General features: G+C 43.3%; 2 protein-coding genes across 2 annotated transcripts; one reads left to right on the top strand and one right to left on the bottom strand.

The window, feature by feature from the left end:
* The first annotated feature begins 13,887 nt into the window (after positions 1–13,887).
* On the top strand, positions 13,888–15,853 carry LOC113308348 (aldehyde oxidase GLOX-like). Its single transcript, XM_026556820.1, has one exon. The coding sequence runs from the start codon at positions 13,972–13,974 to the stop codon at positions 15,601–15,603; it is 1,632 nt and encodes a 543-aa protein (XP_026412605.1). The 5' UTR covers positions 13,888–13,971; the 3' UTR covers positions 15,604–15,853.
* A 438-nt stretch (positions 15,854–16,291) lies between these two features.
* On the bottom strand, positions 16,292–19,250 carry LOC113311085 (protein NRT1/ PTR FAMILY 5.6-like). The gene is made up of 4 exons (XM_026559935.1): positions 19,017–19,250; positions 18,139–18,356; positions 17,508–18,049; positions 16,292–17,414 (listed from the first exon to the last, which is right to left on the bottom strand). The coding sequence occupies exons 1-4, from the start codon at positions 19,147–19,149 to the stop codon at positions 16,505–16,507; spliced, it is 1,803 nt and encodes a 600-aa protein (XP_026415720.1). The 5' UTR covers positions 19,150–19,250; the 3' UTR covers positions 16,292–16,504.
* Positions 19,251–20,558: the final 1,308 nt, after the last annotated feature.

The raw sequence follows: 20,558 nt of genomic DNA, 5'->3' as shown, positions 1-20,558 counted from the left end.
TTCCGCAGCCATGTCTGACCGTCCGCGGCCTACCTATGAGACTCCTGATTCTAGGTTGTCGAGATCTCCTCAGCGTCGAGAGTCTCAAGATGATGTTCGTCGGAGTCGAGTGTCTTCCGGAGCGAGAGCCTCGTCTTCTCGGGAAGAGATTCCTCCGATAATTCCGTCTGGCTCACGGAGAGTCTTTAATCACTCAATGGTGCGTCCTCGTGAAGAGACTCGGAGTACGCAGGCTCCTCCCCGCGCTGTTGCTTTTGACGTTCCTCCTTTACGTTCGTTAGTGCCCGAGCATCATCCACGGTCTTCTCCAACTTTGAAGGGAAGAATACAAAGGGCGTAGCTCCTGCGGCTGGATCTTCAAAGAATCCCCCCGTGAAGAGAAAAGCGTCTGAAGCGTTTGTTAGTTCATCCGGCCCCGCCGAGGAGGAAGAGGCTGCTCCCTTGATACGCAGTGTTTCTGTTAGCAGGAGAAAAGTAACCTTCAAGCATATCGATCTTGAAATATTCAAGGAGAAGCATGAGCTCCAAGCCTTCGGGGTTCGTTTTATGCCCCCGAGGATGATATTACGTATGAGCTGATCTCTAAGTACGAATTCGATGAATTTCACTTGTTAACGACGGTTGGGGCCTTCGAGGCTGGTCTGATGCTGCCGTTGTACAAATCGGGTGATTCCTTCTACTACGACGTGCTCGCTAGTCGTGAGGGTTCTTCCACAAATACTCATAGCCGTTCCGTATCCCAATTATCGGGGAATTATCTCCGCGCCCTGAAGGAATGCTATCTGCGGAGTAAGGGGGAAACGTCGATGACCTGCTACGTCCCCAATCCCTTGGAGAAGGAATGGTACACTCCTGAGAATTTAATAACTCCTTCGGTGATTACGTCAATAGCAGGAATCGCAAGCCGTGGAGTGTCAGCCTTCGGAATCTTCCTGCTCCTCGAGGCGAGATTCGTCTGTTAAATGAGGTCAGCGATGCCAAGCTGAAGTATGTTCCTGGCACGGAGGCGTCCAATCGTCGGAAACTCTTCCCCGCGCGAGAAAGGATCAAGCGTGATCATGACTACGAGTGGCACGCCACTGTCATTGAGATAGTAGGTCCGTGGGCTTACGGTTGGATTCCCGGTTCCCGCGGATGGCGGCCAACCGAGAATAGTAAGCCGCGCGAATCTCCTCCCGCTCGCTATGGAGATTTCTGCCCCTGGCGTCTGAACTTTGCGGGCATGAATTTTCCTTATGCCCTGGATGTCGTAGAGGGAGACGAGGAGGATGGTTCCGGTGCTATACTCCCATCGAAGAATATCTCAGCTGCTCAGGTACGCAGATTCTAGTTGTGTTTCGTTTTTATAACTTCCATCGGACGGGAAGAATAATTCCTTTGTGGTGTCGGTTTCAGGTATTGAAGAAGAAAGATTAGGCCGAAGCAGTCTTCTACTATGGTGGTGGGTGAGGTTGAGGCCCAAGAAGAAGTTACTAGTCCTGTGAACGAAGAGTTTGCGAGGACGAGATTACAGATGGGGAGGAACGTACTGGTACCTCCCCTATCAATGCCGAAGAAGAGGTCTTCGCTGGTCCCGCCGGTGATGGAGGAAGGAACAAGGGTGTAGTGGCGGATGATGTTGTCATCGAGGATGTTTCCGTCCCTGCTGGTGATGTCATGGATACCCTCCCCACTTCTCAAGAATTTTCTTTCGATCGGATGTATTCCACGGGGGAGTTCTTTGACGAAGCCCTCGATTTTCCCGAGGACTTCTCTTTACTTTCCCCTAATGACAATTGGGATGTTCTTGGTGGTGATGGTAATGGTGATGCTGCTGTAGAAGGTGTTGGTGCGGAGGAGCCTGCTGTGCATGTAGGCGCGAGGGAGAACATGCCAACGTTCATGCTGAGGGGGTCGAGTCGGTCAAAGGAAAATCTGTTGTTGACGCGCCCGCCGATAGTCTTCCCCAGTCGCCGATGTCTGAGGGTGAGGATGCCATCATGAGTTGGTTCAAGGAGAAGAATCTTCTGTTTGTCTCTCATCCTGCTCCTGTGGTTGTTGGGGAAAAGGAATCAACCGCGTATACCCGTCGTATGATGGAGATGTCTTCGAAGGCGCAGGTGTCTGAAGCCTGGGGAACAAGGTTGACCGTTCCCGAAGCTACCCTCGTGCCGGAGCCTCCTACTTCTGTTGCCGATATGATGGCTATTGCCGACGGGTATCAATATGGCTTCCCGCAACAGCGTGTGCTGGAGGTAAATTTTCGTACATTTGTTCGTGAGAATAGGACGCTTCGGTTGAATAATGTTTTGTCATTTTGATGTGTAGATGATGAGGAGCGAGCATTGCAACCACGTGCTATATCAGTTCTTTAAAGCAAAATCTCTGAAGCTCGAGGCTAAGCTTCGTCATCGGGAAAAGGAATTATCTGCGGCGGAGGTGGAAATAGAAGAGCTGAAGAAAAGCCTTAAGGAGAAAGAAAGACTGGGTGAAGCAGAGGCTGATCTTCGTTCAGAACTTATTGCAGTGCGCGCTGAGTTAGAGCAAACTCGTAGCCAAGTTTCCACTTTCACAGGTTTGGTTCTTTTCCTCGCCGTTGTCGTCATTCTTTTCTCTTAGTTGTTCTGTCTGAGTCTCCCCACCCTATGTCCAGTGGGTGGCATCCCCGAGCTGGTATGGCTTCGAAACGAAAGAGCTCGGCAAAAATCTCGTATTAGAGATTTGGTTGAGAAGATTAAGAGTGAGGCTAGGAAATGGGATGCTCGGGCTGAAGTATGGCGCGCGCGGCATGTTCAGATGGTCGACATGCAAAATCTGTACAACCATGATCGTGCTTTATTTGATGGCACACTGCTGTGGACCAGTGATAATCTGCGGGAATCCCGCGAGCGTACTTCCTTGTTGGAATCTAGGATTCAGCTATTGGAAGAAGAATTACAGACGGCGCGGTCCATTCCTCTTTCAGGGGTCCAAGATAATATGCTTGGTCTTGCCAGGGAACGAGATGATGCTCGTGCTGAAGTCTATGCTCTCAGCAATGCTCTTTCCGCGTCTCGTGCCGATGTAGCCCGTCTTGCTGAGTCTGAGAGGAATCTTGAAGTGTGCATGTATAGACTCAGCAAAGGGGTCTCAGAGATAAATAAAGAGGTCGACCACCTTCGTCATATGGACTCGATGAAGCAGGTAGAATTAGATGCCTGTCAATTTACTCTCACCAACCTTCAACTAGACTATAAGAAATTATCCGCGGAATATGATCATCTTGATGAAGCGCGAGATGCGGTTGTTAATGAATATGAAGAGGCTTCGGCTTGTGTCGAAGGTATAATCCCAATTCATCGAGTGTGATCTTGTTTGTTTTCTACGCTAACTCCGTGGTGTTGTCTTTTTCAGGGCTCGAGGAACGCTTCGCGTCACAAATGAAGAACTTGAAAAGGCTCAATCTTCCTTAGCACAGCAAGGAACAAACCAATCACTTCAAGAATTTAGCAGCCACCCGCGAGGAGGCCGTTGGTGCTGCTTCCAGAGAAGTGAATCGGCTATCCTCGTTATTATCCCAAGCCCAACAGCGGACAACAGTTATTAAACATAAGGCTCGTTGTCAATTGGCTGAGGAGACGAACAAGATGCTGGAGAGGATAGAGCTTGGCCTAAGGAATGAACATGGTCTCGTGAAGAACTACCCTCGTCGTCCCGTTCCTGCTGCATTGCCCAGCTCCTCGGGCCCCTCTTCTGGTGGGAGCGTCCCATCAAGTCTCGGAAGAATCCGGATGACGGGACCGCCACCTAGGTAGAGATGGCAGCGTTCTGTAGGGTCCGCGGCATAATTGTGCTTTTTGTAACGATGTAAAAGGAATGTTTTTTGATTGTGTATCCTTGGCTTTGGCCGTTCACTTCTTGTAATCACCCTTTATGAAATGAATCTCTTCTTGATATACCTACAATGTTTTTGTATTTTAAGTTTGTGAAAAATCAAAACAAAAGTTAAGTGTTTTTGAGTGCGATACGAAAGGAAGGTACCTTCGTGATCGTCTTGAGACCTGTCACCCCGCTGGCAAATCCTGGGCCAGAGGATTCCCAGACGGTGGGGGCCGGGGCAACGTTCTAGGATATGGGGCGTAAAATATGTACGCACCCATTCCGTCGACCCGTTGCCTTAAGATTGGTTGGGTATCTCTTTCTGCTGGGTGCCTTCCCCCTGGTCCTACACTTATGGACACTGATGGGGGAGCCCTGAGAGATTGTAGATTAACTACTTTCCCCAATATTGTAGGTAGATTCCACAGACTTGATAATTTGAAAGCTTGTTTAATTGATAAGTTGAGGTCTGCAATTCCTCTTCCAGAGATAGAAACATGTTGGGCGGGGAGGCTCCTTTCTTCTTCTGGTATATTCCCAGCAGATTCAAATCTGCGTTGCTTCTATGGGAAGTATGGTTTGAGCCATTTAGCATTCCAAGGATGCCGGAGGACCTCACCTTTTAGATTACGAAGGTAGTAAGAACCATTACCCGCAATGTCGTGGATCATAAACGGTCCTCCCCATGTAGGTGCTAACTTTCCCCATTTCTTTTCTTGCTGATATCGTGGGATTGTTCTCAACACATACTGTCCCTCTACAAAATTTCGTAGCTTTACCTTTTTGTTGTACTCCCTTGCTAGTCTTCGTTGATAATTTTCCATCTTTTGCAATGCTACTTCCCTTCTTCCCTCCAAGTCGTCCAACCTTTCTAACATCATATCTGTTGTTAGGTTTTTCTCCCAGGCTTCAGTCTTCGTGGTTGGCATGAGGATTTCTGTAGGTATGACTGCTTCAGCTCCATAAGTAAGAAGAAACGGGGATTCCCGGTAGCGGACCTTCGTGTTGTCCTGTATGCCCACAAGACATTGTGCAGTTGTTCGCACCATCTTCCCTTATGCTCGTCTAATTGTTTTTTGAGTATAAGGGCGAGGGTCTTGTTGGTAGCTTCCGCTTGTCCGTTGCTTTGAGGGTATAAGGGGGTGGACTTGTTCTTTCTTATTTTAAAGGTGTCGAAGAGCATGTCTATATTTTTTCCCTGTAATTGCTTGCCGTTATCAGACACAATTTCAGCAGGTATACCAAATCTGCAAATGATGTTCTGGAATATGAAAGTGAACACATCCGCGTCTCTGATCCTGGCCAAGGCCTTAGCCTCCACCCATTTACTGAAGTAGTCCGTGGCTACTATCAAAAATCGTCTCTTCCTGGATCCTTCGATGAAAGGCCCGACGATGTCTACTCCCCATTTTGCAAATGGCCACGGGCTATCGACAGAGTTTAGCAATGTTGCCGGCGCGTGGATTTTTTTCGCGAAGCGCTGACATTCTTCGCATCGTCGGGACATCCTCGCAGCATCTTGTATCATGGTCGGCCAGTAATATCCTTGCGTTTTTGCCTTGTCAGCTAGTGATCTCATACCGCTATGATTCCCTGCGTCACCATAATGGATATCCTTTAGAATTCGATGCCCTTCTTTTCGGGATAAGCAGCGTAGTAATGGTCCGAGGAAAGATTTTCTATATAGGACCCCGTCCCGAAGATCGTATCTTCCCACTTTGGAGAGCGTCTTTCTAGCTTGCTTCCGATCCGCAGGTAGGCTTCCTTTGTCGAGGAAGGCATGTATTGTCACCCTCCAGTCATCTTCATTGCTGAAATCTTCGTCTTGATTTGCTTTTGACAAGATGTCTTCTTCATCAAAGTCGTTATGGATGTCTTCTCCTACTTGGTCTTCATATATTCTTCCATCGTATCTTGATTGGTAGCGAAGGAGAATTGAGATGCAATCGAAGGCTCGTATACCCTTGCTATTTTAATACCTTCGGCATTTTTATCCCTCAACATGGATGATATGTATGCTAGGGCATCCGCATGCCTGAGGTCCCTTCTGCATAAGTGCCGGAACTTAATGTTCGGGATTTGTGAAGCCAATGTTTGGACCAATGCCATGTAAGCTGAAAGGGTGTCATCGTACACATTATATTCGAGCGCGATTTGCCGTATGACCAGCTGCGAATCACTTGTCAGCCTTACATCGGTTACCCCCATCTCTATTATTATACGTAGGGCATGTATGACAGCTTCGTATTCAACAATGTTATTGGTATGCTCTTTGAATTCCAATCTAAGTGCCTGTATGATCCTTTCTCCAGTTGGGGTGATGATGACAATACCTATTCCTGCCCCTTCCTTATTTTTAGATCCGTCGACGAAGACTTCCCATTGTCTATGACTCGCAGGTTCGAGGATATCCATTGGATCCTTGATTGCTTCCTCGGCTTCTGGTATTCCCTTGATCTCTTCGTCGTTGTCTAGAGGGAGGTCTGCTAAGAAATCTGCCAGAACTTGGGACTTCTGAGAATGTTGAATTTCATGAATGATGTTGAATTGGTCCAGATGGGTGTTCCATTTGGCTATTCGGCCCACTTTTCCTGTGCTTTTGAGGACTGCTTCCAATGGTGCTCTGCATGGTACCCTGACGAAGTGAGTTAGGAAGTAGGTTCTCAGTTTTTGGGTAGCCCATACCAGTGCGAGGATGAGTTGTTCAATCTTAGTATAATTTCTTTCCGCGGGATTGAGTGTCTTGCTGACGTAATAGATAGGCTGTTCTATCTTTGTATTGGTTTTGACTAATACCGCGCTGACTGCGTCCTCCGTTGCTGCTATGTACAGTGCCAAAACTTCATCAGGGTCAGGTTTCTGCAGGATAGGGATCGAAGCTAGATGTTCTTTGATCTTTTGGAATGCTTCCTCGCAATCGGCGGTCCATTCGAACCTGCTCCCTTTCTTAAGAATATTGAAGAAATGTTTGCACTTGTGACCGAATGCAATAAATCTGCCCAACGCTGCTATGGACCCATTGAGCTTCTGCACTTCCTTTAGATTCTTTGGTGACGGCATCTCTACTATGGCTTGAATCTTAGCTGGGTCTACCTCGATGCCCCTTTTCGTCACCAGATAACCGAGGAACTTCCCTGAGGTGACACCGAAAGTACATTTCTCCGGATTTACTTTCATGTGATGTTGTCTCATTGCATTGAAAATATTCCTCAGGTCCTGGTGGTGATTTTTACGCAGCTTGCTTTTGACGAGCATGTCGTCCACGTAGACTTCTAGGGTTCCTCCAATCCATGGTTTGAAGATAGCATCGACCATCCTTTGGTATGTTGCCCCTGCGTTTCGGAGCCCGAAAGGCATTCTGGTATAGCAATAAAGGCCATGTGGTGTATAGAATGCTGTGTGTTGCTGATCTTCTTCTGCCAGGGCTACTTGGTTGTAACCAGAGTATCCGTCCATAAACGACAGCTCCTCGTACCCTTCAACTGCTTCAACCAGTTGATCTATGCTCGGCAGGGGATAGCTGTCCTTTGGACACGCCTTGTTGAGATTAGTAAAGTCGATGCATATTCTAACCCCTCCATTTTTCTTAGGAACAATGACCATGTTGGATATCCAGGTAGGATACTTGACTTCCTTGATAAATCCTGCGTCTAGTAGCTTCCGAAGTTCTGTTTCTACCGCCTCATGATATTCTGGAGCCACTTTTCGTATTTTCTGCCTGAACGGGGGTGTGCCCTGTTTGATGCGTAGTTCATGTTGGATTACTTTTGGGTCGATCCCTGGCATATCTCCTAACTTCCAGGCGAACACATCCGCATATTCCTTAAGTAATTTGGTTAAGGAATGTTCTCTCCCTTCGCCCATGATGGTCCCGATTTTGACCCTCTTCGGGTCTTCTTCCGTTCCTATGTTGATTTCCTTAGTGGGTTCCACGGGTGTGAACATAGGCTTGGGTTTCCGAGGACTGGGGCGCTCTTTAATTGCTATTTGGCGTGTTTCTGCTCTTTGTTGATTGTTGAGGTACTTGTTTCCGAGCCTCGGACATTACCCTCTTTCGTCAAGCCTTTTCCTGTGGTTTCCTTAAGGAATAGTTCTACGGCTTTCTCTTTGCTTTCTTGATTTCTTACTCTTCGGATTTTTCGCTGTTCTTCTTGCTCGTTGTTGATATGATCCTGAGTGGCCTGGCATTCTCGTGTAGCGATTCGATCTCCCTTGATCTCCATAATTCCCTCAGGTGTTGGAAATCTGAGGTACTGGTGGTATGTTGCCGCAACTCCTTTGAGCTTGTGTACCCACTGTCGTCCAATAATGGCGTTGTAGGGGGAAGGGGTATCCACCACACTGAATCGGGTATCCAGTTTCATGGGCCCTGCGTTAACCTGTAACACAATGTCTCCCAAGGGCTTCGTGGCCGCTCCATTGAATCCGTAGATGGTGTGATAAGAGGTCATCAACTGTTCATCATGGAGCTTCATCCGCTTGAATGCGTCATAGAATAGGACATTCACAGAGCTTCCCCCGTCTATGAGGATTTTTTGAGGTTACATCCCGCTATTGGTAATGTCAGGACCAAGGGATCGTTATGGTCTTCCATATCTTCTTCGATATCCTCGGCATCGAAGATGACAGGTAATTCCATCCATTTTTCATGTTCGTCCACTGTTATCCCATCGACCTTATATAACTCGCAGCGATCTTCGAATTGCTTCCGTAACCTTTTTCCAATCTGTGCTGTGAGCGAGGGTCCTGTGGCTTCGGAACACGAGATGGTGTTGATTGTTCGGTTTTCTTCCGGAAGTTGGACTGGTTTGGTTCGTTTGGATCTGTCCTCGGTAACCTCCTTCCGTATGTAATGTTTGAGCTCTCCCGCATCAATTAATTTTTGATCATTATTTTAAGGTTCTTGCATTTTTCGGTCTGGTGTCCGTTGAAACAGTGATACTCACAGTAATCTTTAGACTTTCGGATCTTGGGGGCTGCTTTCCCTTAGACCATGGCCATTCTAAGTTTTCCCTCCCTTTGATCTCCCGCAGGATACGAGCATAGCTAGCGTTGAGTTTCGTGTAAACTTGGTCTTCGAATTTTCGGTCGCCTGTTCTTCGTTCATCCCTCCGTTCCTTTCTATCTTCGTGAGGTCTCTCATCTGAGGAACCCCTTTTGGCCCCATTGGTTTGTTCTGCTGAATTGGTGCGGTGAGACCTCTGCGGATATGCCCTCGGGTTTTCCCGTTGAATTTCTTCAAGTCGAGCGTGCTTCTCGATAATTATTCGGAGATCGCCTTCTGTCTTGGGCACGCTCCCGTGAATTTCAACAAATAGGGGACTCATTCGGTCCAAGCCCCACTTATAGCAATTGATGCTTACCACTGGGTCCACGCTTCCTATGGCTTGGCAGATCCTATGCCATCTGTTTGTGTATTCCTCGTGGTTTCCTTGTAGCCGATTGCTAGTGAAAAAGCTTATCCATCCCAGTGTTTACAGTCTTGTTGTACATGTATGTTCTTAAGAATTTCTCTGCCAGTTGGTCGTATGAGTGTATGGAGTTTGGTGGCAGATTATCAAACCATGATAACGCCGATCCCTTCAAACTTGACGGGAAGTATCTACAGAGTACGGCGTCGTTCTGTCCCCATCTGCTAGGACGCGGTTGTAGTACCGAACATGTGCAGCAGGGTCGCTGGACCCATCATAGCATTCGAACGTCGGGACAGGGCATTTCAGGGGAATAGGGGTGTTGGCCAAGCGATGCGTCAGGGGCGTGGAGTTAGCTTCTCTCATAACCTCTTCTAACCTTCCCCCTCCTTGTTTATTTTTCAATTGCCTGATCTCTGCCATCATCTCATCTCGCAGTTCCTCCATTGCGCGTTGGTGTTCTAAATTCTTCAGATCATTTCCGTTTGATTCTCCATCGTCATAATCCGGGTCGGATACGCTATGTCTCCTTGTCGCGTCTTCATTAGTCGCTAGGACGACTCTGCAGTCTTGGTTTGGCTCTGGTGCTTTGGAGCTTGCTTCATCAAGTTGTTGGTTGGTCTTTGTGCTTAGAGCAATCCGCTCCTTTAAATCTTGATTTTCTCTGGCCAAAAGTGCTACAGCTTCTGCGTAAACCTGTTGGTTCCTTCTCAGTTCCTCGAGCTCAGCCATTAGTTGTGTGTGTGATTGGTTGGACCCCTGATTGGGAGTCCCCGCACGTGCCGCTACAGCCGTGGCGCCGCCCTCCTCCATGGTCTGTACTAAAGGTGGCAGGGGTTCAACTTCTGTTGCTGGTGTTTCCAAATTGGAGTGAGCGCCCCTCTGCGGTGCCCGAGCCGCCGGTATGGTTTGATTCTGGTTATTTGTTAGCGGCATTCCAAAGGTTAGCAGATGCGCGGGTTGGAATGTTCTGGATTCATCCACCCTTTCCCTTGGTTGGTTAAGTTGACTCATGGCGAAGGTATTGCTAGCCTCCGCAGCCTTCGGGACTACCGCGGCTTCCCCGTATTTTATCGTTGCTGCTCTGAGAGCCGCCATTGCAACAGAATTAGCGTTCATGGGTGAAGTGATTTCAGTGGTATCCTGCCTTCGATTGGTCATTTTAGTTTTATCTCCTTTCTGCTTGCTTCGGGTGATGATCGGGGTTGTCCGGGGTGTTTCTTTTGACAAAGCTTTGGATTTTCCTGCTTCCTGCGTCTTCTCCATCACGTGCCTTTTTGTTGACGAAATCTAGCGTAAACTCGCCTTCTTTACTCACAACACGTTCTCTCTGTATAAATTTATTCAAACAGAAACGGGAATATCCGCGTGAAGCGGGTTAGTTGTCGAAATACAATTTTTCAAAAGCGGGTTTATTAAAGGCGATCTTTAGTATATATAAAAAAAAACTATGAAAATTGTAAATCCGACGGATTAGGACAATAACCCATGCTTGGAACACTAACTCTTATCGAAGGCAAAAGGTGGGTTTTTGAATATAATACTGTTGACGAATGATCTATACAGTCAGAGCTGATAAAATCGGAGCAATCGTATGCCAAATTAGAATGAAATCACAGGACAAGATAAATCTTTTACCGGGACGAAGTCCCTGTTTCTAGCGCCAAATTGTGGACACACGAACTACGCGGGGTCCGAATGCCCGCAATCAATTGTTAAAGTCTAAAGAGATTACGATGATGATACCCTGATGTGGGTTCATTGGCTCAAAACCCACGGGTTTATCATGGCCTCCTCCAACTTCCCCATGCGTAGCGATTATGCATGGGGTACAAATATAAAAGGAAAACAACATATATAAGCAAATGCATGCGGAACTAAATGAATGTAAAGTGCTGAAATGTAAATAAGACCAAGGTTTACGTGGTTCAGCACTAAGGCCTACATCCACGGGGTTTGTTGTTCTGCTATATTATTCACGGTTACACGAATAGTTGAATGACTTGGGGTTTACATATTTCTCTCCACTATGGGATTCCTTACCTTTGCTATTCTCTCTCTCTCTCTCTCTGATGTTTTTTCGATCCCCCTCCCCCTTTGTGGAGATTGGGTATTTATAAGGTAGGAATGTGGGACCCATCTCTGAAGACCGTTGGAACCTTATCTTCTAGTGTCTTGTGTCCATCACGCAGAGGTCTGCGTTTCCCCCTCGATCCCGCGGAGGCATCTTCGCTCGTTCCATAGGTCGGTCGACACGTGCACTGCTCAGAGTGTTTAATGCGGGTGGTTGAGGGGTCTGCTCGTGTCAGACAAGTGTCTTCTGCCCCTGTCAGTACGTGTCAGCTGACTTTCTCCCCACCGTTGATCTTAGCTCCTCTTCTGGGGATGAGATAAAGCAACTCCTAGGGGTTTATTTGGTGCTTCGCGACGCATCGTGTTTTGATGTCTTGGCTTGCATGCTTTCCACGTACCTTTCTGTATACACGTGTCCGATGGTGAGATATATGTGTACACAGCAGTGGCCTTTGTTCTTTAGCCTTTAGGTAAGCAATCTAATTGTTCTTCTTCATCTTATACTTCACGCTAAAGGGAATTGATTGGGTCCATAGAACAGCAAGGGGAAAAAGTAGAAGGAAGAATCGTTGAGAGCTAAAAGTTACTTTTCTAACTTGGGAAAAGATGAGCATGGTGATCAAATACTAGGTGTGTATTCAGTTATTCACTGTCAACCTATGTGTGTCCTATATGTATTGCCCAATAACATTGACACAGTAAAAACGTCAAAGTTGGCTACATTTGATTTTTTTTTTTTGAAAAGGGCTACATTTGATTATAGCGTTGGCATGCCTAAAGATTTTTTTTTTGTGCAGGGGTTAATAAAGAACAAAAAGTCTTAATAGCCGAGTAAAAAACAATGAAAAGAAAACTGCCTCACACAATGCATGGGATCCCTTGCAAATCTCCCCAAGGGTCAGGGACGGACCAACAGTTGGGTTAAAGGGGGCTTTAGTCCAGGTAGTTTTTTCAGTCCACAAGCCAAAAAAGAAAAGATTACTACTCGACCAAGACTTCTAACCCGGACCTTAAAAGGAAAATTATCCTTTCTGGGTCCGTCCCTGTCAAGGATGGGACCCACTTGAGCCCATAAATTCTGATAATATGTGAGAGGCGGTTTTCCCATTGTTTTCTTTGCTCGGTCTGTCCAAAATTGCTGAATAACGAAAAGGTAAAATGGATGAAATAATATTTGTTTATTCTTTTGCTTCGGTACAGTACAAGGTCAAGGACTAATTTTTCCCTAACCCATACTGCAATACAAGAAGCCAGAAGTGACAACCTTTTTTTATACCAGATCAAATACACCAACCACTGCCAAGGACCCACCATAGGCCCTACTGGTGGTTCGCATTCAGCCGAGGACTCACCGATTGTTCCAAAGGGTTCAAGGCTACCAGCTCAGGGTTTAGATTTTGGACACGTCATGCGAAAAAATATGGAGGTGCGCGGTGTGTAGCAGCTTCGCCTCTTTTGAGCAGTCATAGCGGGGATTTAGCAAAACGAACCTATGTGACACCATGTGCAGGTGACCGAACCGCTCATGAGAAGGAGAAGATATGGATAGTCATTATATTACCCCCTCAAATGAAAACATCATGCCTATCAGAAAAAATTAAAAAGAATGAAAACATCATAATAATAATGCTAATAATAGGATATAGCCTCAGGCCACCAATATCCAACATTGGAGTATCAAATTAAGCGGGGGCGTATCAAAATTCTAGTATGACAGAACATATTTTTATGCAGGACAAAACAGTTTTTGTCTTGGCTTGGTACATCCCACTAAATCTGACACCCCATTAGCAGCCTTGCCAATATCCCACTAAGTACCAAAAACAGTAATAATGTACGACAGAAAAGATAATGTAGCTTTGTATACAGAAAATCTAACGGACCGGACATGAATAATGACCATGACCATCCGGACCAATTCATAATGACATAATTTTGTAACTGCTTTTTCCTTTTATTACATCATTACAAAAATAATCTGGCGTGGCATTTACCCAAAATCCCCAATTGTACAACATAATGGGACCATTCATTACATACCTACGTACGCCAATGAATGCAAAGCCCTTTCCCCTTCACCGTTACATCATTTTACCACAAAACGAAATAAATGAAGAACCTCATCGTCGAATTTTATCAAAATTACCTTAAAATCAGCACAAAATTTGTTAAAAATATCAAAATCAACAATTTTCGGGTGAAAAAGACTTGTACATTTTGATACTGTGTAAATGGACAAAAATTAAAAAGATACTGTTCAAATGGACAAAAATATAAAAATATTCAGGATGTAACCAGTTTCATCCTACCCATTTTCAAATATTTTTTCTTATTTTTAATTTATATCAGGATGCATCTAGTTTCATCCTTGCTATTTTTTAAGTTTAAACCGCGATGAATCCAGTTTCATCTTTGCTATTTATTTTGTATTCATTTCACCCATACTAATTTTTACTCGTCCATTTGAACCATGTTTTAATTTTTTTTGGACAAATGAACCATTTTCCGTAAAATCAGACGGTTCACATCTCTTCTACTTTTCATGTTAAAAAGGTTGTGAAAAAATCACTCACTACAACACACTAGTAAGCAAAAGCATTCTCCTCTTTACTCAATTCTCACTTCTCCTTCTTATTCTCTATCTCTAGAAATGTTCTTATCAAGATCATGGCTTCTTCTCATTTTCATAAACATAATCACGATAACATCGAAGTTTTATCCGATACATGGTGAATTACCGGGCACATGGGAACTTCTCGTAGCCAACGCCGGCATTTCTTCCATGCATACTGCCGTTACACATTACGGTACCGTTGTGTTGCTTGATCGCACAAATATTGGTCCTTCCAGAAGAATGTTACGTAAAGGCCATTGTCGTGATAATCCAAACGATAGAGTTTTGAAACATGATTGCTATGCTCATTCTGTCTTGTTCGACCCGTTAACAAATGAAATCAGACCGCTGATGATTCAGACGGATACGTGGTGTTCGTCTGGTCAGTTTTTGCCCGACGGAACTCTTTTACAGACCGGTGGTGATCTGGATGGTTTAAAGAAGATTAGAAAATTCGTTCCTTGTGAAAGAAATGAGTTTTGTGATTGGGAGGAGCTTCAAGATTTAGAATCGGTCAGTGGCAGGTGGTATTCCACGAATCAGATTTTACCCGATGGTTCCGTGATCATTGTAGGTGGACGGGCTGCAAACAGTGTTGAATTTTACCCGCCAAGAGAACCCGGCGTTTTACCGTTACAGTTTCTGGGTGACGTGAAAGATGATCAGATGGACAATTTGTACCCTTATGTTCATCTTCTACCAAATGGTAATCTATTTATATTTGCGAATAATCGCGCCATACAATATGATTACACGGCCAACTCTGTTGTACGCGATTATCCACCGTTGGAAGGCGGCCCGCGTAACTATCCATCAGCTGGTTCTTCAGTGATGTTGGCATTACAAGGGGATTATACATCGGCTGTGATTGTTGTTTGTGGTGGTGCAGAATATGGTGCTTTTATCCAAAAGAGCACAGACACTCGGGCTCATGGTAGCTGTGGACGGATTGTGGCGACTGATCCGAACTCCGGTTGGGAAATGGAAGACATGCCTTTTGGAAGGATTATGGGTGATATGGTAATGTTACCAACCGGTGATGCACTGATCATAAACGGTGCTCAGTCTGGTAGTCAAGGGTTCGAACTGGGTACAAACCCGTGTCTGAATCCCGTTCTTTATAGACCGTCCGAACCTGTTGGATTACGATTTATGACTTTAATTCCAGCTACAGTCCCAAGAATGTACCATTCCACAGCGAATTTATTACCGGATGGTAGGGTTTTAGTTGCAGGTAGTAATCCGCATTACTTCTACAAGTACGGGGGCGACTTCCCGACAGAGTTGCGGCTCGAAGCGTTCTCACCGGAGTATCTGTCAGCTGACCGCGCTAATCTTAGACCAGTTATTGAAGAATTACCTGAAAAATTATGTTATGGACAGGCTTTTGAGATTTTTATATCAGTCACACTGCCGATTGTTGGCATAGTTGAGGTGAATTTCGCAAATTCGCCTTTCGCCACACATTCCTACTCACAAGGACAGAGGTTAGTCAAATTGGGTGTCACGTCCGCCATACCTGAATCAGGTGTTGCTGTTGGTGGCAAGTATAGGATAGGGTGTACAGCTCCACCAAATTCCAAGGTTGCTCCGCCGGGTTACTATATGGTGTTTGCAGTTAACCAAGGTGTACCTAGTGTTGCTCGATGGATTCAGCTCATTTCTTGATATTTCCGGTTTCTAACCTTGTTTGTTTTTTAGGTTCTTGGATTCTATAGGTTTTAGAAGCTTTTGTTGCCTAGTGAAATCCGACTTTTTACTTTCAGCTCATTTCCTTAGTTCTTATGGCATATTCAGCTCAAATATTATTATCACAGTGGCCCAATTTTTCGTCGGTGCCAAAGAAAATATCTTCAGCATTGCATTTTAATGGACAAACAATGTAGGGAGTATTAAGTTGTAGTCTTTCTTTTCTTTTCTTTTTTCTCTCAGTTTCTTATAATGTCCAAACATGCCATATGACATATTTACTTTTTCGAACTTCGACCATGTTTGTTTGCATCTGATTAGCGATTTGAATATGAGTCAACTCCTGACTCGTCGCGAGTCAGATGTCAGACCGTTTATTTTCAATTTTGAGTCAGATTAATTCGATATCTGACTCAGACCTAACCCCTGACTCAGACCCGTTTGAGTCAGGTAACAAAATACTACTGACTCATGGGATCAAATGATTAACTCACATTTTTCTTTTTGAATTAGTTGAGTCAGATCTGATTCAAATCAGGTGATTTCAGTCAGATCCAGATGACTCAGATGAACCAGGAGTAAATAAACAAGACGTGCGCTTTAATCTAATCAACCTTTTACAAGTGACTTTAGGATTCACATGGTTGAAACCGTAGACAAGAAAGCATTTTGGATTTCAAACTGCATACTTACTATTCAAAACATCCATATACATGAAATACTTCATAGTTTAGATTTTATTTGCTAGAATACACTAAATATATATGTATTACAAAATACAACTACTTCTTTTAATTAATATACTCCTAATAATATTACCTCTGTTTCTGCAAAATAGGTCAAAATAAAAATGTGATAGTGAGTATTAAAATCAAATGATTTAAGGGATCATTTCAATTCCATGTCTTTCATCCTCGGAAGAATCAGCAACAACAGCAACTCTTTTCTCCACATTCTTATATGAATACCTTCTGGCAAGATACGCATAAACAAGTAAATTCACAGCATTAATGGCTGCTAACACCCAATAAAACTTGTCCAATCTACTATGATTCAGATCTTTACCGAACCAACTCTTTCCACCGCCTCTTTGCGTCAAATGATCAATTATAGTTATTAGGAAACTGCTGAGAAAACTTGAAGCACCAAGAACACTCAAGTAAAATGCTATGCCTAAACTTCTCATTTTGTCAGGTACTTGATCGTAAAAATACTCTTGTAAACCTACGATTGCGAACCCATCTCCTATTCCGATCGTTATTAGTTGTGGTGCTAACCAGAATACGCTCATTGAGCTTGACCCCGAGGCAGATCCACTGAGAATTTCTCTGTTGACAACTTTTAGCCTTCTACGCTCGACTAATGCGGATATCATCATTGATACCATGGCGAGAACCACACCGATACTGATGCGTTGAAGAATGCTGATTCCTCTTTCATTTCCCGTGACTTTTCTTAGTACGGGTACTAGGATTCTGTCGTAGATAGCTACGGAGATTAACATTGCGATAGCTGCAACTGAGTAGATAGAAGCCGGTGGGAATACAAAATTACCCATTTTTCTGTTCATTGTTGCAGCTTGTTTTATAAAGAATGTTGTTGCTTGTGCTACACATAGTCCAAACGCTAGAGTGCTCAGCCATATCGGAATTAAGTTGAGAACAAGTTTCAATTCCTCAACTTTTGTTACTGTGGCTAGTCTCCATGGACTTTGATTCTTCTTGATTGATACTTTTTCTTCATCTTCCTCCGGATATCCGTCTTCTAAAATTGCAGCTTTGTCAAGAAAACTGTAAAATCGAGAAATAAGTTCTCTGGTCAGATTTCAGTTGCGCATCATATTATCTATGCTCAAAATCAAGTGTAAGTTCATATATACGCACCTTAGTTTTCTTGTATGGCAAAGTAGTCTTGATCCGTTTGACTTGGGAATTTCGTATAAAAGCCCTGGATTTGAAGGATGTGGCAGGTTTCTTTTGGCAATGGCAGCTACTAGTACTTGCAACATGGGTGTCAAAGGGCTTCCTTCAGGAACCCGATAACGATAAAATCGCTTACCCATAAGGAAAAGCACTATAGACAAAGCCATAGAACATGTGAGAACCATATCTGCAGTAGCCCAGCTAACTTCATCCTGAACATAAACGATCACCGTTACGCCAATTAAGAGTCCAGAACAAAGTGCGAAATTCCACCAGTTGAAGTACGACATTTTTTTCATCCTTTCTTGTGCATGATCCTCGTCGAACTGATCAGCTCCAAAACTTTCTAGAGAAGGTTTATGCCCACCAGTTCCAAATGAAATCAAATACAACGCAAGGAAGAATATAACTTCGTGAAGTTTCTCTGATTTATGACACGAAGCCGGATTATCACAAGGCTTTAGACTTGGAATGACTTCTGACATTGTCAAGAGACCCAAACCCTGTAATTAACCAAGTCACATACATGATGAGTACAGTTAACTAATTGTTAATGCATTAGTTAATCTGCTTTCAGTTTAGATTTAGTTACCAAAAGATAGACGACCGAAGAAATTAGAATCATAGTGAATCTCCCAAAGTAAGCGTCCGCCAGAAATGCACCAACTAATGGCATCAAAGTAGTTACACCTGACCAATAGTTCACATTTTTTGCTGCTGTTTTGAGGTCTTGGTGCATCACTTTTGTTAAGTAGATGATGAGATTAGTTGCTATTCCGAAGTAAGTTAACCTCTCACTGAACTCGATTGCTGTTTCAAGTAAAAACCAAGAGAAAACATCGGTACATAAACAGCTGCTTCATATATATCTTGTTTACCGGAAGAAGAAGAAGAAGAAGAAGAAGAAGAAGAAGAAGAAGAAGAAGAAGAAGAAGAAGAAGAAGAAGAAGAAGAAGAAGAAGAAGAAGAAGAAGAAGAAGAAGAAGAAGAAGAAGAAAAGATTCATATATATCTGTACCTAAAGTCGATCAGTGACACAAAAAGTCCATAGTTGATTCGAGAATTGACATACAGTTCTATTCCTAGTTACATGTTTCATTGTCCTTTTTGCCTAGAAGATTAAAATCTCTTTTTTATTAGATCAATCAAGGTTCTGTTTGTATGTTCAAGCAAATGAACTTTAAGCTTAATAAAAGTAGAACGAAAAATACAAAGACAAATCAAACATAAATGTCGAAACTTCAGTTGCAAACAAACCCTCCCTTTCAGTAATCAACATTTCACAGTTGCATTTTGATTGTTAGGTTTGCTTTGACGTATAGTTAAATCCAATAAATCACTTTATATATCAAAAAATTAAAACTGTCGCAAAATAATAATAATTCAACAAGTTGATTCATCGGCAGCATGATTTTGCAAGAAAACGTTAGGTATTAGTAGTACTTGTCTAACTAATTAATTAATACGTACCAACGACAAAAAGAGCAGCTTTCCATGCACCAGTGGATGATCTAAGGGGAACCCTTCCTTTATGATCCAAAGATGAATCATACACCCATTTCTCTTCATCATCAGTATCATGAACTTGATGCTCATGCTCCATGGGTCTTCTTTTTTCCTAGCTAGGCGAGGTATATATTGTAGAAGCCAAGTAGATTTAGAAATATGAGAGGGGAAGGGGTTTTGGAGTGAAGAAGAATGAAGGTGTTAAGACAAGTATATATAGCTGTAGAGAAGAAATATATGATCATGCATCGTAGCTAATATGACTAGGGTTATTGAAAGTGATTTGTTGACCTGTGTGTGCGCTTCCTGACATGATTGTTTTGATATAGAAATTAAAGGAGTATGTGGTATGTGTAATAGATAGAATTCATTCCCCCTTCCACTAATATCTTACACAAAATTGGTTAAAAAGACCAAAATCAACAATTCCTGGGTGAAAAGGACATTTAGATTTTGATACTGTTTAAATGGACAAAAATATAAAAATAGTCACGATGTAAACAGTTTCATCCTACCCGTTTTCAAATACTTTTTCTTATTTTTAATTTACATCAGGGTGCATCCAGTTTCATCCTTGCTATTTTTTAAGTTTAAGTCAGGATGAATCCAGTTTCATCCTTGCTATATTTTCGGTGTCCGTTTCACCCATAATAATTTTTACTCGTCCATTTGAACCATGTTTTAAAAATATTTGGACAAATGACCCATTTTCCGAATATCTTACAACAAAAGAAATACTGATGTGAATTGTAACTACCCATTGAATATATTCCTTCCTGCTTTGGTTACTACTGATGAGTCTACTGCTGTCATAGTCTTCTCACTGTTGAGTGCATGATTCAAAAAGTTTCGGCTACCTATAGCGCGTTTTATTCGTGACCTACACGACGGAATGCTCTGCCAGTGGTGGCATCACTGGTTACATTCTGTGGTGTGAACTCCTTGCTTCCTTTTTTTTTCTTCCCCGCAACTTACTAGATTGTCTGCGGATTTGCTTGCTTCCCACACATATAACATTTTACATGTGCACTTATACTATTTTCAGACAAACATATACGATATTTGGCTAAGGTTATCCAAACTACTCTATTATAGTAAGATTGTACAGTTTTTGTGCACTCTGCTCGGGAAGGGAAATAAATCCAGAGTGAAATAACGTGCATGTTTGATGATGAAATTTGTGAAAATGTAGTCATGTCAAAGTCAAAGATAATGTTACAGTACGACTGTACAAATTAATCCGTTTGATCGAAACCCAATTTGGTAATTTGATAATATACTATAAATTGGTTATCTTTTTGGTAATGGTAGGTAGTGATTCTAGACGACGGATTAAGGATGAGAACCATATAAACAGGCCAATAATACATATCTGTAAATATGATAATCTTATCTTATTTATGTATTGGTCACCCGACCCCAACAATCTACTCAAGCCGATTTGTTTGAAAAAAAAAACTTAATGTTGGAAAAAATGGGGATCACAAGTTGAGTTGGATTAATGGG

This window comes from Papaver somniferum, chromosome 9 (genome assembly GCF_003573695.1).
Source record: "Papaver somniferum cultivar HN1 chromosome 9, ASM357369v1, whole genome shotgun sequence".
Taxonomy (NCBI): Eukaryota; Viridiplantae; Streptophyta; class Magnoliopsida; order Ranunculales; family Papaveraceae; genus Papaver; species Papaver somniferum.
The sequence above is the reverse complement of the archived record's forward strand: the minus strand, read 5'-3'. Positions and strand labels throughout refer to the sequence as shown.